The 14,505-nt window shown below is 41.6% G+C and overlaps 1 protein-coding gene across 1 annotated transcript; it reads left to right on the top strand.

Annotated features, from left to right (window-relative positions):
• Positions 1-2,115: 2,115 nt before the first annotated feature.
• On the top strand, positions 2,116-14,027 carry LOC138852135 (sodium/calcium exchanger 2-like). Its single transcript, XM_070081813.1, has 4 exons — positions 2,116-2,264; positions 5,105-5,273; positions 6,643-6,915; positions 13,776-14,027. The coding sequence occupies exons 1-4, from the start codon at positions 2,137-2,139 to the stop codon at positions 14,010-14,012; spliced, it is 807 nt and encodes a 268-aa protein (XP_069937914.1). The 5' UTR covers positions 2,116-2,136; the 3' UTR covers positions 14,013-14,027.
• Positions 14,028-14,505: the final 478 nt, after the last annotated feature.

Below are 14,505 nucleotides of genomic sequence, written 5' to 3'. Positions count from 1 at the left end.
TCATCGATTTTGTACAATCTATTCTCGCTATATCAGTCTCTCTTTCTCTCTCTGTCTGTGTCTGTCTCTGTCTCTGTATCTGTTTGTCTCTGTGTGTGTCTGAAAATCGATTACTGTCTTGAAAATCTTCTCTGCTCGGCCCCAAATATCCTGTTGATTGAGGCTTTTAATTTAAGACATTTAAAATGGATGAAAGTAGTAAATACTGTAGTATCAGAAAACAAAAAATCTCAGAAGCCAGTTCGTATGAAAAGTCATGCATAAATGAACAACTGAAAGATTGTATTACATTCGCCTTAAGACAGCAAATAACTGCACTGACCAAGCTTTTAAGTGCCATTGACATTACATTCACAAATAATGAGGATCTGGTACGGAACATAATGGTGTCCAATTCGGCAAACTCAGACCATCAACATAATCGCACTTCAGACCTGCATACCCACCGGCCCTGAGCAGCAAAACAATCAGTCATGAGGGTATTCAACCATTTGAACTTCAATATTAAAAATTTACTAGGATCAAATAAATCATGACCTCTCTAAAACGTATTGGGAGGATAGTACGAGTGTCTAGAGCTTAATGACATTAGAACTAGGCTCCTGACACTTCCATTATTAAGAAAAAAAAGAGAGGATGCAACTTAGAGAGAGAGAGAGAGAGAGAGAGAGAGAGAGAGAGAGAGAGATAGGTGCTCCCTCAACAGGCCAAGACGAAGAGTCACAAAACTTCTCGTAGGCTGCTGTCTTACTGAAACAAATAGTGGTTAGACAAAAAGAACTCAAATAAATCCAGAGTCCAGGAGAGGCAGAGGGAGTAACAAAGCCAAATATGAAATTGAAAAAAATAAGAATATTTTTTTCTCATACGCAAAATCCAGGGTAAAAAACATTTTTGGTCTCGGGCCCTTGCTTAAAGGAGATGACAACAAAGAACTGAGTGAAGTACTGAAGTCATAAAACGACTGTATTCAGTCAGTTGTTAATCAGTCGAAAGAAAGCTATACTAAATGACTTACTTTTTCATAGATGCCACTCAAAGCTCTGCTAATATCTCCATAATTTCTGACATAACCCTAATCGCATTCGACTTTAAAGCCATTAAGAGCATGCCCATACGCTCTGCCTCAGGCTCAGATTCGTGGAACTTCATATTCGTTAAGAAATACAAGAAACCAAGATAAAGTGCCTTAAACATTGTATGTAGTCATCCCACAGTCATCAAAAACCTCTAATATAACAGAGCCCCACAAAGGTGGCAGTAAAGCAAACGCTAAAACCTATAGACCGATAGCACAGACATCTCACATTAAAATATCTGAGTGAGTTTTAAAAAGCGAGATTACTGAATACATGGATTCACAGCAAATGCACTACTCAAGGCAACATGGGTTTAGAGCAGGTCGCTCCTGCCTCTCGCAGCTGCAGGACTGTTATGACAGGGTCTGGGATGAACTAGCATACAAGCAAAATGCAAATATCATGTACACACACTTTGCAAAAATAAAAAAAATAGAAAAGTGGGCAGATGGATATTTATGGATATTCAATATGCTTCTGTCCACCCTGTGGTCCAGAAGAATCAGGAATGGTTAGCTCATCTCCAAAATTTGCAAAAGGATGCGGAATTCTGTTGATGTCCTGGGTAATGAATGGGAAGTTGCCATTGCGAGCATCCTCTTTAGCAAGCTTGTGCCTTTCAGCAATTTCCTGAGCCACATCAGTAGATACGTTTTTGAGTAATGGTGATTTTGTTGGGCACTACTGACAAGAAGCAAGTTCTGCTGGAGGTGGGGGTCGTGCCTTATTATTTCAACAGGAATTCTCAATCTGTCGACTGAGGAAAACACACACACACACACACACACACACACACACACACACACACACACACACACACACACACACACTGTATTTACGTGTTATTTTCATGTGCGTAGTTCTTATTGTGTGTTAATTTTACATTTATTTTTATCTGTGTGTATGATATATATACGTATTTTGTATTACCAAGAGTTCTGAATGACCTACACGGTCAAAGCGCACTTCAAAAAAAATTAAAACGACCAATGAATATTGTGCAGGCAACTAACGTCACATATCCCTTATCCATCAGGACTGAGCGTGGAGGAGGAGGATGGCTACCGAGGAGCGGCTAGATTTGAGCCTAGACCAGGTGGTGGTGGCGGAGCCAGGACCTGGTAACTCATACCTTATAAACAACAACACCTATATCAGTGAGGAAGATGTCTACAGTGGCTACAGGTGACTAACTCACGTTTATTGTTATTAATGTCACTCTCTTCACTCGCGAAATCGTAATGACGCGATTGCAAACTACCGTACGGGTAGGGCTTGAACTTGCGGCAAGTGAGTCGTTGTGTATGTTTTCTCGCTTGCGTGTTCTCTGTCGTTCTCCCACTTCACTTATTTTATTGTTCTCTCATTTTCTCATTCTGCTTTTTCATTCTCTCTCCCTTTCTTATTCTACTTTCTCGTTCTCGCTCACTTTCTTGTTAGCTCACTCTCTCATTCTCATTTTTTTCTCTTTCTCTTCCTCAGTTTCTATATTTGTCGTTCTCACGTACTTTTTCGTTATCAGTCAATTTTACTTTCTTGTTTTCAATTTCTAGTTTTCACTCTTTCGTTCTCATTCTTTTAACTAGCAGTTAAGTGCTCTGAACGGAAATACTACACGTATGTATAGGTATTTTACAACCTAGGAACTGCTATCTTACCTCAGTCCTACCTCAAAGTTTTACATGAGTGGTGCTGCTTCATACAGTGATTTCTTTTGTATTGTATACTTAATGCTTTGCAATACCAATTTTGGGTTACAGGGTGAAGTTGAACCCAACTGTGAGCAAGAACTTGTCTACTTGTTTACTAGCTTGGGTTTTCAGATATTTTTCTGCTAGGAGAGTATGTTCCAAATATAAGTCACTTGAGGAATAAATAACTTCTGGTGGAGTGATGACCTTTAAAGGTTTAGCTAAAGTGGAAATGTGAGTGGCTGCCCGTCTTGTGATACAGTAAGTATTTTCTGGTTATTCGCAGAGTTTGGGAACCCTGAATAACATGAAAACATAGGCGTTTTAACTGATATCTTTCCGGTGTTGGTAGTTCTCCTAAAATGACAGGTCTAGCCAGGAAACTTCGAAATTGTAGAGAAGTCGACTTGAGATGTTGTCTTCCGTGTCTAAAAAGTCACGAGATATATATATATATATATATATATATATATATATATATATATATATATATATATATATATATATATATATATATATATATATAATATATATATATGTAAACCATACCACGGGGGGGATTTGAACCCGCGGTCAGAGAGTCTCAAAATTCCAGACCGTCGCGTTAGCCACTGGAAAAGCTAGCCACCGTGGCTAACGCGACGGTCTGGAGTTTTGAGACTCTGACCGCGGGTTCAAATCCCGCCCGTGGTATGGTTTATTTGCAATCGTGTCATTACGATTTCGTGAGTTTATATATATATATATATATATATATATATATATATATATATATATATATATATATATATATATATATATATATATATATATATGTCGTGCCGAATATGTAAAACTGGTCAATTAGCAAGAACTCATTTAAAATTAAGTCCTCTCTAAAATTTTCTCTTATACGTTTAAAGATATATTTTTTTCATTAACGTTGATGTAAAAATTTATAATTTTGCACCAAAAGAATCTTAGAAAACTTACCTAACCTTATTATAACAAGAACAATTTATTTTAGCCTAACCCAACTAAATATATTTTAGATTTGTTTACAATAATTTAATACTAAAGAAACACAGTGAAATATATTTTTTTCGTTAGGTTCAGAATGATTTTGGCGAAATTATTGCATACACAAATTTTCACTTGTCCTATATGGCAAGATGAGCGTTGCTATTTAAGCCAAGATGGCAAGTTCTGCCTATTCGGCACGACATATTATATATATATATATATATATATATATATATATATATATATATATATATATATATATATATATATATATATATATATATATATATAATTATATATAATTGTGGGTGTGTGAAAGATGGTTGGGAGTGTTGAAAGGTCTTAGGATCAAGCTTTGATACTTATTGAGTTATCTCGTGTATTTGTTATTCACTGTTTATATCAATCACCCGCAGATCCTCCTTAACAATCTAAGTTTCCTAGTTCAGTTTGTGGTTCTTTATATCTTTTGCTGAATTAGATTTCATCCCTTGTATTAATTTAATTGTTGAATGGTAAAGTCTCCTCAGTTCATCCTCTTTTAAAATCTAAAAGCTGCATCAGCGACTAATGAAACTGAAAATGACCCTTTTACTCTTACTTTTCCTCTTGTGCAAAATCGAGGGCCAAAGCCAACAAAAATATGGAATCCTTGCTTAAGAGAGATCCCTCGAAGTGGAGTGGGGTTATGTAGGAGACTTCGGTGTTGTATTTGTGACAGATTCATTTGGGTCACTGATCATTGAGTCCTTTTATGTCCTCAGTATTTCGCTCACTTTCTTATTGTCATCAGTGAAGGTTCCATCTTCCTTAATAGCTTGTTCATGCGTGCTGCCCCAGGTCCAGCTTCGTGGAACCTCGAATTCATCAGTAAATAAGCTTTGATCACTAAGGTTTTGACTTCTTGATAAGCTTTGAACACAGGAAGGCATTTGACTTGTTGAAAATCTTTGACCACGAGGCCTGGTCATGGAACGGGCCGCGGGAGCGTTGACCCCCGGAATTTCCACCCTCAGGGTATACTACAGGGATTCTCAACTTTTCCTCCATCATTAACACCCCCCCCCTCGGGTTGATGTATTGCTCTATTTACCCCTTCCATGCAAAAAAAAAATTATCGCCATCATAAAGGGACAGAAATATAAGAAGGTCAGAAACAAATAAATTATTCAATTATTCAGTTATCAGGTACATCAATTATTTACCCTTTGCCATGTAGTTTTTTACCCCCAAGGGGTAAGTTTACCCCTGGTTGAGAATCACTGGTATACTAGGAGACTTTTGTCTTGCGGGTTGCGGTGTTACTCGTTATGACCTGTGTTTCTTGGACAGATGCGCTCGTCTGGGTCTTCTCCTGCCGTTCTTCTCCGAGTACACTTGGCCGGAGGGAGTGCGAGCCTTTTTGTACCTGGCGGGGCTCCTCTACTGCTTCCTGGGCGTGGCTATCATCGCTGATATCTTCATGGGTGCTATCGAGAAGATCACCAGCAAGACCCGCAAGGTGAGATTACCAAGGTTAATAACTCAAGCATAACTCACATGATGTAAATGGTTTAGGAAACGGATAAATTGAAGGATGACACACTGTGCAACGTTTGGGAATCTTTATTTGTGGAAACGTTTCGCCAGTCAGTGGCTGACTTTATTGAGTTATCTTAGGTTAAATTTGCATAACGTACCACGATTATCGGATGGAGGATCGAGCCTCCAACACTCTTCTCGCTTAATGATCCTCATGGGTGTAACGCGTCATGGAATACAATACAATGTTTATAATAACTGTATTGAGTGGAAATATTTTCTATGTTTAGATAATAAATACAAATCATATGTAGATTACCTGAATAAAACTTATTTCAGAGGATATGAGAGAGTCTGGTAGAAAATGAAAGACTGGTAGGAAGAAAGAGGACGAAGGGAAAATGGCAAAGACTGGGTGAAAAGGGAAAGATGAGAGAACCTATGGCAAATATTTGATGAATCCCTGTCCACTGAGGATCGAGCACACACACATCTCTCATACCCAGTAGCGCAGCTATGATTGTATGCGAGGGGAGGGGAGGTGGGAAGGGAAGGGAAGGGAGGAGAGGGGAAGGAAAGGAAAGGGAGGAGAGGGGAAGGAAAGGAAAGGGAGGGGAGGGAGGCTTCAGAGTTACATAAGTTCCCCCGTCTTCTAATAACATATTCATTTTTCCACTAACATGTTATAAGAAGACAGGGGAACCTACGTGCCCCTTAAGCTAGGATTTCACTTGGGGAAGGAAGAGAGACGTAAAAATGATAAGATGATGAAATAAACGAAAGAGAAATCGTCTTTAAAAAAATAAAAAGATTTTTCAGCATGTATGTGAAATTTCTGAAACTATCGTGCTTCTTTATGGTCATTGGTCAATGTAATAATGAAAATTGACCATTAATTGAAAATGTGTATGGCAAACAGTATTTGCCTCTGGTTATGTGTTTTATAATAACCGATCTGCCTGTAGGAAACCCGGGGAACTTTTAGGGAAGTAGTTTGGCAATTTTATGTTGTTGTTTTTTAACTTGGTATGTTAATACTTGTGTTTGTTAATTATTATTTGTTTTATCCTTGTTTTTATTGTGTTGTATATTTTGTTAATGGTTATGAGCGCCGAGTTACCTGCTGTGTCAGTGCGCTTCATAAATGTCACACCTATCTACTTAATACCATTTATCTGCATTATCATTATCTTTTTTTATCCACTTCTTTCTCCTCTCATCTGCCTCCCTCTCCTTACCTACTGCTCTCATCTCTCTACTTCTTTCTCCCCTCCTTATCTTCCTCCCCTCCTTATCTTCCTCCCCTCCTCACCTACCACCCTCACTCAGTCTTGTGACTTCTGTTGCAGGTTTATCTGACCTCAGAGAAGGAGGACGAGCCGGAGGTGATAGAGGTGCGGATCTGGAGCGACGCAGTGGCCAACCTCACACTAATGGCCCTCGGCTCGTCAGCGCCGGAGATCCTTCTCTCCATCATCGAAGTCATCGGTAACAACTTCGAAAGCGGCGAGTTGGGCCCCGGCACCATCGTAGGCTCGGCCGCCTTCAACCTTTTCATCATCTCTGCTGTCTGTGTCATGTCAATCCCCAACGGCGAGACCAGGAGAATCAGAGACATAAAGGTAAGTGAACAGAGAGAGACAAAGATAGACATATTTTGTATCTTTTTCTTCCCAAAACGACTGTGACCACAGGCAAGACAGACGATATTCACTTGTGATCTCCAGACGCCTGTGACCACATGGAAGACAAACAGAAGAAGACAGGAAGCAAATATAATCAGTTTCTCCGTCATGGGAGACAGGAGCAGGAGAGCGACAGTATCAAGTAACTTATCCAGCTAGACCACCCGGGTCACATTACACCAACAACACGCCAAGACAAGCCTGACTCACCTAGTGTCAGGTTCCAGGAGTCGCCTGCGCTATTCTCAAGGTGTCTAACTAGTCCCACACTCTGATGTACTCTAAAGAACTAGGCGAATATAATATATGATAACAGTACACAATATCGACAAGTTGGTAAGGTAAGACATATGCAGCAGTTAGGTATCTATTACGAAACGTGTCAACTACACAGTAGGCTTCTTCACTCGAATACAGAGGAGGCAGCAGAACCATTAGCGATGTAAAGACGAAATAATCAATCCATCATAACTATGAAGACGTAGTTATGAGGTGGTCAGTCCCTCAGCCTGGAACAACAGAGTTCTCCTCCATGGTCTGGAACGCTGTGACATTGAAGTAACAAAATGGAGACTTATTAACTGTCAGGCACATATAATCTTGACAGGACAGGAAGGGCACTCATGTAGAAGTAAGAATGTAATAATTGAGAGGTAGTGTAGTAAACCTACTGGGTAGGTCCTTCTCAAATCCAACTTTTCTCACTCATGGGTAAATCTTGTACTCAGTCCTTGGGGGTAAGTCTTGTACTCAGATCTCGGTATGGGTGGGAATTGAACCCGCGGTGAGTGAGCCCGTACCGTGGTTTGTTTGCAATCGTGTCATTACGATTTCTTGAGTCTTGTACTCAGCCCTAGTGGGTAAATCTTGTACTCGGACCTTGTGGGCAAGTCTTGTACTCGGACCTTGTGGGTAAGTCTTGTACTCAGACCTTGTGGGTAAGCCTTGTACTCGAGCCTTGTGGGTAAGTCTTGTACTCGGACCTTGTGGGTAAGTCTTGTACTCAGACCTAGTGGGTAAATCATGTACTAAGACCCAGTGGGCAAGTCTTGTAGTCAGACCTAGTGGGTAGGTCTTGTACTTGGACCTTGTGGGTCAGCCTTGTACTCGGACCTTGTGGGTAAGTCTTGTACTCGGACCTTGTGGGCAAGTCTTGTACTCAAACCTTGTTGGCAAGTCTTGTACTCGAACCTTGTGGATAAGTCTTGTACTCGGACCTTGTGGGTAAGTCTTGTGCTCTGACCTTGTGGGTAAGTCTTGTACTAAGACCTAGTGGGTAAGTCTTGTACTAAGACCTAGTGGGTAAGTCTTGTACTCGGACCTAATGGGTAAGTCTTGTACTCGGACCTAATGGGTAAGTCTTGTACTTGGACCTTGTGGGTAAGTCTTGCACTCGGACCTTGTGGGTAAGTCTTGTACTCGAACCTTGTGGGTAAGTCTTGTACTCGAACCTTGTGGGTAAGTCTTGTAGTCGGACCTTGTGGGTAAGTCTTGTACTCGAACCTTGTGGGTAAGTCTTGTACTCGGACCTAGTGGGTAAATCTTGTACTCGGACCTTGTGGGCAAGTCTTGTACTCGGACCTTGTGGGTAAGTCTTGTACTCGGACCTAATGGGTAAGTCTTGTACTTGGACCTTGTGGGTAAGTCTTGTTGTCGGACCTTGTGGGTAAGTCTTGTACTCGAACCTTGTGGGTAAGTCTTGTATTTGAACCTTGTGGGTAAGTATTGTACTCGGACCTTGTGGGTAAATCTTGTACTCGGACCTTGTGGGCAAGTCTTGTACTCGGACCTTGTGGGCAAGTCTTGTACTCGGACCTTGTGGGCAAGTCTTGTACTCGGACCTAATGGGTAAGTCTTGTACTCGGACCTAATGGGTAAGTCTTGTACTTGGACCTTGTGGGTAAGTCTTGCACTCGGACCTTGTGGATAAGTCTTGTACTCGGACCTTGTGGGTAAGTCTTGTACTCGGACCTTGTGGGTAAGTCTTGTACTCGGACCTTGTGGGTAAGTCTTGTACTCGAAGCTTGTGGGTAAATCTTGTACTCGCACCTTGTGGGCAAGTCTTGTACTCGGACCTTGTGGGTAAGTCTTGTACTCGGACCTAATGGGTAAGTCTTGTACTCGGACCTAATGGGTAAGTCTTGTACTTGGACCTTGTGGGTAAGTCTTGCACTCGGACCTTGTGGATAAGTCTTGTGCTCGGACCTTGTGGGTAAGTCTTGTACTCGGACCTTGTGGGTAAGTCTTGTACTCGGACCTTGTGGGTAAGTCCTGTACTCAAACCTTGTGGGTAAGTCTTGTACTCGGACTTTGTGGGTGAGTCTTGTACTCGAACCTTGTGGGTAAGTCTTGTACTCCAACCTTGTGGGTAAGTTTTGTACTCGGACCTTGTGGGTAAGTCTTGTACTCGAAGCTTGTGGGTAAATCTTGTACGCGGACCTTGTGGGCAAGTCTTGTACTCGAACCTTGTGGGTAAGTCTTGTACTCGAACCTTGTGGGTAAGTCTTGTACTCGAACCTTGTGGGTAAGTCTTGTACTCGAACCTTGTGGGTAAGTCTTGTAGTCGGACCTTGTGGGTAAGTCTTGTACTCAGACATAGTGGGTAAGTCTTGTACTCGGATCTTGTGGGTAGTCTTGTACTCAGACATAGTGGGTAAGTCTTGCACTCGGACCTTGTGGGTAAGTCTTGTACTCGGATCTTGTGGGTAAATCTTGTACTCGGGCCTTGTGGGCAAGTCTTGTACTCGGACCTTGTGGGTAAGTCTTGTACTCGAACCTTGTGGGTAAGTCTTGTACTCGGACCTTGTGGATAAGTCTTGTACTCGGACCTTGTGGATAAGTCTTGTACTCGGACCTTGTGGATAAGTCTTGTACTCGGACCTTGTGGATAAGTCTTGTACTCGGACCTTGTGGATAAGTCTTGTACTCGGACCTTGTGGATAAGTCTTGTACTCGGACCTTGTGGGTAAGTCTTGTACTCGGACATAGTGGGTAAGTCTTGTACTCGGACATAGTGGGTAAGTCTTGTACTCGGACATAGTGGGTAAGTCTTGTACTCAGACATAGGTAAGTCTTGCACTCGGACCTTGTGGGTAAGTCTTGTACTCGGACCTTGTGGGTAAGTCTTGTACTCGGACCTTGTGGGTAAGTCTTGTACTCGGACCTTGTGAGTAAGTCTTGTACTCAGACAGTGGGTAAGTCTTGTACTCGGACATAGTGGGTAAGTCTTGTACTCGGATCTTGTGTTCGAGTTGCGTGGAACAAGGCCATAACGTCTCTCTACGCCAGATAACCCCCCCCTTTCACGAGGGCTCTCTTCCTTCATGCTAGTGAAAGGACCTTGATGCAAGCAATTGGAGTTACCTTTCCTCTTCCTCGGATTGAACCTCGACTGCTTTCCAATGAGTACGAGGATAAATAGGTGTCCCAGAAGGGGGTCCTTCAAAGGGTTGCCAAAATAATTTTCTTCCTCTAATTTTTCGAGTTTCGCCCGTAACTACAAGGCTTCATCTAATCGACTGCAAAACTTTTTAACGTTGGTGTACGGTAACTAGGGCATGATTCTTGGAACAACTGTCATGTATATGGCAAAACATGTTGAACCCATTCCCAGCATCCTGGAAAGGCTTTGATAACTTGCAAAACCCTCAGCAGCTTAACTTTTAACGTTCAAAAAGTTCTCTTAATTCGACGACGGCATAGAGATAACTTCAAGTGTGTAGGTGCCACATTTAAGAAATTTATATGTAAATCAATGTGAAATTTTGATTCCTATTTGATATTAAAAATATATGAGTCTACCTTCTCAGAACTGCGTCAGTATTTAATGGGTAATACATATTAAGGCGAGTAGTTGTGTTTGTGTGCAGTAGTTGTGTTTGTGTGCAGATAAATTTGTCAAGAAACTAAATTAGTTCATGAAATTTGGAATTAATGGAATCCGTGTGATAAGTGGAGAGTGCCTCTCCTGATCGGCTTCAGATTTTCAGCCCTGGTGTGCTTCACAGAATGCAACGTTCACACTTTTTCTTGTGCTGCATAGGTCCCAGTTCACTAGTTTTATTAAATAAATTAAGATTTCCGTTCTATTCCATGTGGGGCAGCGGGTCTCCGGCGGCAACAGCCTAGTTCACCAGGCAAGCACCAGACGAGCCTGGCCCAGGGCTGAACTCCGAGAGTAGTAAGATTCTGGAAACTCATCAAAAGTATATCAAAGATAAAGGCTCATTAACTGAAGAATGCCTCATGTTTTCAGCCTCAAATTATCAACACTGATGAATTCCATAAGGAAGATATCATATAAGTTTGTGCTGTTTAGGTGAAAAAATCATATTTTAATTGTTAAAATAATGGATTTGTTGGATTCAGAGCAATTACTGGAGAACGTCTTCTCTGATAGATGGTCTTTATTAAAAGAAAGTTTGGCTTTCACTTTGAGCTATGTATATTTTATATTGCTGATTTTTCTAAATATAACTAGAGAATGCCTCTTTAGGTCGGCTTCAACCACTGAAACATTGGTTTATCTTTAGTGGATGTATTTTTGTGTGAAATTTAGGATTCATACATGCCAGTTTATTAGTTTTACATTTTTTTTATCAAATTGGACTTTATAATAAAGAAAAGTAATGTAGAGAATTATAGAATAGAATTCAAAAAGGAAGAGTGAGAGATATTGAAAACATATATTTTTGCAATATTTTTAAATTTCATAGGTTAATGAACTCTTAAATACTGCACGGCATGATGCCAGAGCTTCCCATTGTAAGCTGCAGTATTCTTGTCCCAGTCTAACTTCCTCTAAGACACTGTACCTGAAGGTAGTAAATGCTACAACCACTTGAAATGTAAATAAATTGTAGGGTAATTTGAAACACTGACGACTGCACACCCCTAGCATAGCTCTGCCCCAGTAACTTTACACATTGTTAGGTAAGACACATATGCAACAGTTAGGTATCTTTATTTTGAAACGTTTCGCCTACACAGTAGGCTTCTTCAGTCAAGTACAGAAAAGTTGATAGAAGCAGAAGATACTTGAAGACGATGTAATCAGTCCATCACCCTTAAAGTTTTGAGGTGGTCAGTCCCTCAGTCTGGAGAAGAGCATTGTTCCGTTGTCTGAAACAATATGAAGTTGAAGTGACAGAATCGGGCCTTATATAGTCCCAGGAGGTGAGACGTAGGTTGATTTGGGAGGGCAGGTCCTTCTCAACCCCAGCCGTTCTCACTAGTAGAGGTTGTCGAAGTAGATGGTCTGTACCAACGTTTCAAAATAAAGATACCTAACTGTTGCATATGTGTCTTACCTAACAATCTGTCGGTATTTTATACCATTTTAATGTTCATTCTGTCAGACACTGCAACACAAGGGTATCTTGGTACAGACCATCTACTTCGACAACCTCTACTAGTGAGAACGGCTGGGGTTGAGAAGGACCTGCCCTCCCAAATCAACCTACGTCTCACCTCCTGGGACTATATAAGGCCCGATTCTGTCACTTCAACTTCATATTGTTTCAGACAACGGAACAATGCTCTTCTCCAGACTGAGGGACTGACCACCTCAAAACTTTAAGGGTGATGGACTGATTACATCGTCTTCAAGTATCTTCTGCTTCTATCAACTTTTCTGTACTTGACTGAAGAAGCCTACTGTGTAGGCGAAACGTTTCAAAATAAAGATACCTAACTGTTGCATATGTGTCTTACCTAACAATCTGTCGGTATTTTATACCATTTTAATGTTCATTCTGTCAGACACTGCAACACAAGGGTATCTTGGTACAGACCATCTACTTCGACAACCTCTACTAGTGAGAACGGCTGGGGTTGAGAAGGACCTGCCCTCCCAAATCAACCTACGTCTCACCTCCTGGGACTATATAAGGCCCGATTCTGTCACTTCAACTTCATATTGTTTCAGACAACGGAACAATGCTCTTCTCCAGACTGAGGGACTGACCACCTCAAAACTTTAAGGGTGATGGACTGATTACATCGTCTTCAAGTATCTTCTGCTTCTATCAACTTTTCTGTACTTGACTGAAGAAGCCTACTGTGTAGGCGAAACGTTTCAAAATAAAGATACCTAACTGTTGCATATGTGTCTTACCTAACAATCTGTCGGTATTTTATACCATTTTAATGTTCATTCTGTCAGACACTGCAACACAAGGGTATCTTGGTACAGACCATCTACTTCGACAACCTCTACTAGTGAGAACGGCTGGGGTTGAGAAGGACCTGCCCTCCCAAATCAACCTACGTCTCACCTCCTGGGACTATATAAGGCCCGATTCTGTCACTTCAACTTCATATTGTTTCAGACAACGGAACAATGCTCTTCTCCAGACTGAGGGACTGACCACCTCAAAACTTTAAGGGTGATGGACTGATTACATCGTCTTCAAGTATCTTCTGCTTCTATCAACTTTTCTGTACTTGACTGAAGAAGCCTACTGTGTAGGCGAAACGTTTCAAAATAAAGATACCTAACTGTTGCATATGTGTCTTACCTAACAATCTGTCGGTATTTTATACCATTTTAATGTTCAACTTTACACATTGAAGACGGGACACCTCGAGTATAGCTCCGCTGCAGTAATTACACTGACGATAGGATACCTTGAATATAGTTTGTCCCATAAGTGCAATACGTAATATGTAATCACATTAGTACTGACTGAAAGTGATGATGGTATTGAATTAGTCTGTGCACACCTGGCCTGTGCCTCATTAGAACTGCTTCCATCCTTCGCAAGTAGTAACACTTCTTCCTTGGCACTCTGCTACAGGTGTTTGGAGTGACGGCGGTGTTCTCGGTGGTAGCGTACTTATGGCTGCTGATCATCCTAGTGGCGGTGTCTGCGGACGAGGTGGAGGTGTGGGAGGCGCTGGTCACGGTGCTAATGTTCCCTGCACTGGTGCTGCTGGCCTGGCTGGCTGAGAAGAACTTCTGTGGCGTCCCCAACAAGACCGACACCAGTAAACAAATTGAGCTTGGCAATTTTCAGCCAGGTGAGAGTAAGTGACGCGTTCCATTTTTTACCCCCGTTGTGTTACAGTCCTAGAGTGACGGATGTTGTGCCTGGAGCGACAGTCGTCGGTAGTGGTGGCGGTGGTAGTGGGGTTTCTGCTGTCTCCTGGCTACTACTACTTCTACTGGTGTGATTTGAGCTGCTGCTGCTGCTGCTGCTGCTGCTGTTGCTGTTGTTCTACTACCTCCAATTTTTCCTCACGCTGGTGTAGATGCCCACCCAACTCCCCCGTAACGTGATCTAACCAACTGTGCACGACGTCATAACATCACCCTCCTAGCGACGCCTCCCTCCAGCGTGGGGTTCCTACTAGACAATAACACGCATGGCAGATTCTAAACTAGCTTCCTCTGTAATGTAGCCAGGAGTGTAGTTATCTTCCAGTATAGTGTTGTGTAAAGGGTTCTTTGAAGTGTGTGTGCGTGTAATTATTGATGATTATAATTTTGACTTTTTTTGGTAAGAGGTTTTTGTGTGTGCTTTCAAT

Source organism: Cherax quadricarinatus, unplaced genomic scaffold (genome assembly GCF_038502225.1).
Source record: "Cherax quadricarinatus isolate ZL_2023a unplaced genomic scaffold, ASM3850222v1 Contig4349, whole genome shotgun sequence".
In the NCBI taxonomy this organism is placed as follows: Eukaryota; Metazoa; Arthropoda; class Malacostraca; order Decapoda; family Parastacidae; genus Cherax; species Cherax quadricarinatus.
Note: the sequence above shows the minus strand (reverse complement) of the source record. Positions and strands in the feature narration are given on the sequence as shown.